General features: G+C 39.3%; 1 protein-coding gene across 3 annotated transcripts in view; it reads right to left on the bottom strand.

Annotated features, from left to right (window-relative positions):
* Positions 1–2,500, bottom strand: part of prkcq (protein kinase C, theta) — a 16,545-nt gene that overhangs the window by 7,599 nt on the left and 6,446 nt on the right. For all 3 annotated transcript variants that reach the window (XM_080851499.1, XM_080851500.1, XM_080851501.1), the window contains 3 exons: positions 2,218–2,249; positions 1,839–1,924; positions 1,152–1,281 (listed from right to left, as the gene is read on the bottom strand). In XM_080851499.1, the coding sequence (XP_080707625.1) occupies positions 1,152–1,281; positions 1,839–1,924; positions 2,218–2,249 (248 nt within the window). The remainder of the gene's footprint in view (positions 1–1,151; positions 1,282–1,838; positions 1,925–2,217; positions 2,250–2,500) is intronic.

Consider the following 2,500-nt stretch of genomic DNA (forward strand, 5'->3'; position numbering starts at 1 on the left):
ACACTTACAACACACTGATATTCACTGAATCATTCATTCATTCCCTAATTGGTCTATTCACTTAAAAACTGATCTCCAAAATACCCACTCTCATGTATTTACTGTTATAACTAATTTATTGATTAATTGAAAAATTAATTAAGTAAGTAATTAATTAATTCATTGATTCATTCATTCACTTCTTGGTCTAATCAGTTAATTACTGATTCTCTTATTGATACTCACTCTCACGCATTAACTTACTTACTCACTGACTCACTCACTCTCACGCATTCACTCACTCGCTGACTCACTCGCTCACTCACTCACTCACTCACTCACTCAATCATCTAAACAAACACACTCACCCAGTCACTCAACAACAAACACACTTCTAAACCACACACTGCAAACAATGAAAACACTTCAGCAATATGTAGCCACTTGTAGCACTCATACAAATAGAATGGGGCATTATACATAATTTTTCTCTCTGGATGGTGCATTTATCTAAAGTTTGGTGGTTGATTAAGGAACTAAACTTTGCTAACTTTGTTTCACTCCGGGATTCATTCACAGTGCATGTTATTGACAGCTGAAAGGGTTTCATTTGGGCCAAACCCAGAATGAGCTGCATTTGGGGAGATGATTCTGTCTGTGCAACTAAACCACTGAGCTGATCTTCAGTGTGACTACCCTGGTAAGATATGATTCTGTCTTTGCTAATAAACCATGGAGCCGATCTTCAGTGTGACTACCCTGGTAAGATATGATTCTGTCTTTGGTATGATGGAGAATAAATTAAGGACAAGTACAGATAAAGACTGTGACGCAAGACACAAGGAACAAAGAGAACTGATTGACACTGAAGTCATACAGTGGAGATTAAGCTGTGGCGTGGCTGCATGCACGTATGGTGTTGATTATGTCTGTTGCATAAGGAGATTTGAAGGATTTTCTGTTTTGATTATTTTTTTGGTACTAGAGAATAAACACACACACATGTCACATGGTTCCTTATTTAGACACCATAACAGGACAGGGACAATGTCTGATTTGGTGCTACTTCCAAATGTGTGTGGTGTGTGTGTGTGTGTGTGTGTTGTGAGTGTGTATGTGTGTATGTGTGTGTGTGTGTGTGTGTGTGTGTGTGTAATCCCCTCATGTCTTACCCTCACACTTGAGTCCCTGTTTGGCCAGTCCCCACAGCAGTGTTCCACAGTGCTCACAGAAGGTGGGGCTCTTGTAGTTGTACACCTTAAACCTGTGAGGCATGTCAATCTTAAAGCGCTCCTTGTGGATCTGGAAATCACACACACAAACACACAAACATTTTGGTCTATGTTGGTATGTGTGTGTGTGTGTGTCTGGGAGTTTTTGTGTGAGTGTATGTGTCTGTCTGTGTGTATCTGTGTGTGTTTGTGTGTTTGTTTGTGTGTATGTGTGTGTGTGTGTGTCTGGGAGTGTTTGAGTGAGTGTATGTGTCTGTTTGTGTGTGTGTTTGTGTGAGTGTATTTGTCTGTCTGCCTGTGTTTGTGTGTGTGTCTGGGAGTGTTTGTGTGAGTGTACGTGTGTTATAATAGATTTGAGTGTGTGTCTGTATGTGTGTATGTGGGAAATACAGAAAGCGTGCACACATGTGCATGAATGTATAAGTGAGTGTCACTATACTATCTCTGTGTCTGTTTGTATGTGTGTGTGTGTGTGTGTGTGTGTGTGTGTGTGTGTGTGTGTGTATGTCAGTGTCTGTCAGTATACTATCTCAATGTCTTGTATGTGTGTATGTGTGTGGGTCTTTATTGGTCATACTGGATCGTGAGAAAGGGTGTAAGTGCCAACAGATGGCGTAGAGGCGTTACCATGGTTTCCTTGCTATTGACGGCAGAGCCAGTGCATTTGGCAATGACATAATCAATACACTTCTTATGGATGGCAGCATTGCATTCTGGGAAAAAAGGAAATTACACAGTATGTGTACACAGTACACAGTACACAGAAATTACAAATACGAAAACACAAAATATGAATTGAATATGAAAAATGTGAAGGACAAAAATGAATGCATGAAAAATGGTCAGCTTTGTGTGCAAATTAGTGCGATTTGATTAAATAGTGAATGCATAGTTTTAAACATATTTTGTATTCATATGTTGGGTGGATTAAATGAATGTTTGTGTTTGTGTGAGTGTGTGTGTGTGTGTGTGTGTGTGAGTGTATTACTGTGATGATGTCACTCACGTCTGCACTGGTATCCCTGTTTATTCAAACCCCTGCAATAAATAACGAATACAAATTTCATGGTGAGTCATTTTATTGGGAAGCATTCCTCTGCACATGTAAGGACCTCTGTCATACACAAACAGGCATTCAGTGTTTTCCACAGAAGTGCCACAAGACTTGTTTGTGTTAAGTGATGCACTAACTAAACATAAAACAAAAAGTAAGGAAATTTGTGTTTGGTAGATTATTTCTTTGTTGTAACAATGCTTCTTGGCAATAAATCTTAAACCGTTGGAAAGCC

This window comes from Sprattus sprattus (genome assembly GCF_963457725.1).
Source record: "Sprattus sprattus genome assembly, chromosome: 14".
NCBI lineage: Eukaryota > Metazoa > Chordata > Actinopteri > Clupeiformes > Clupeidae > Sprattus > Sprattus sprattus.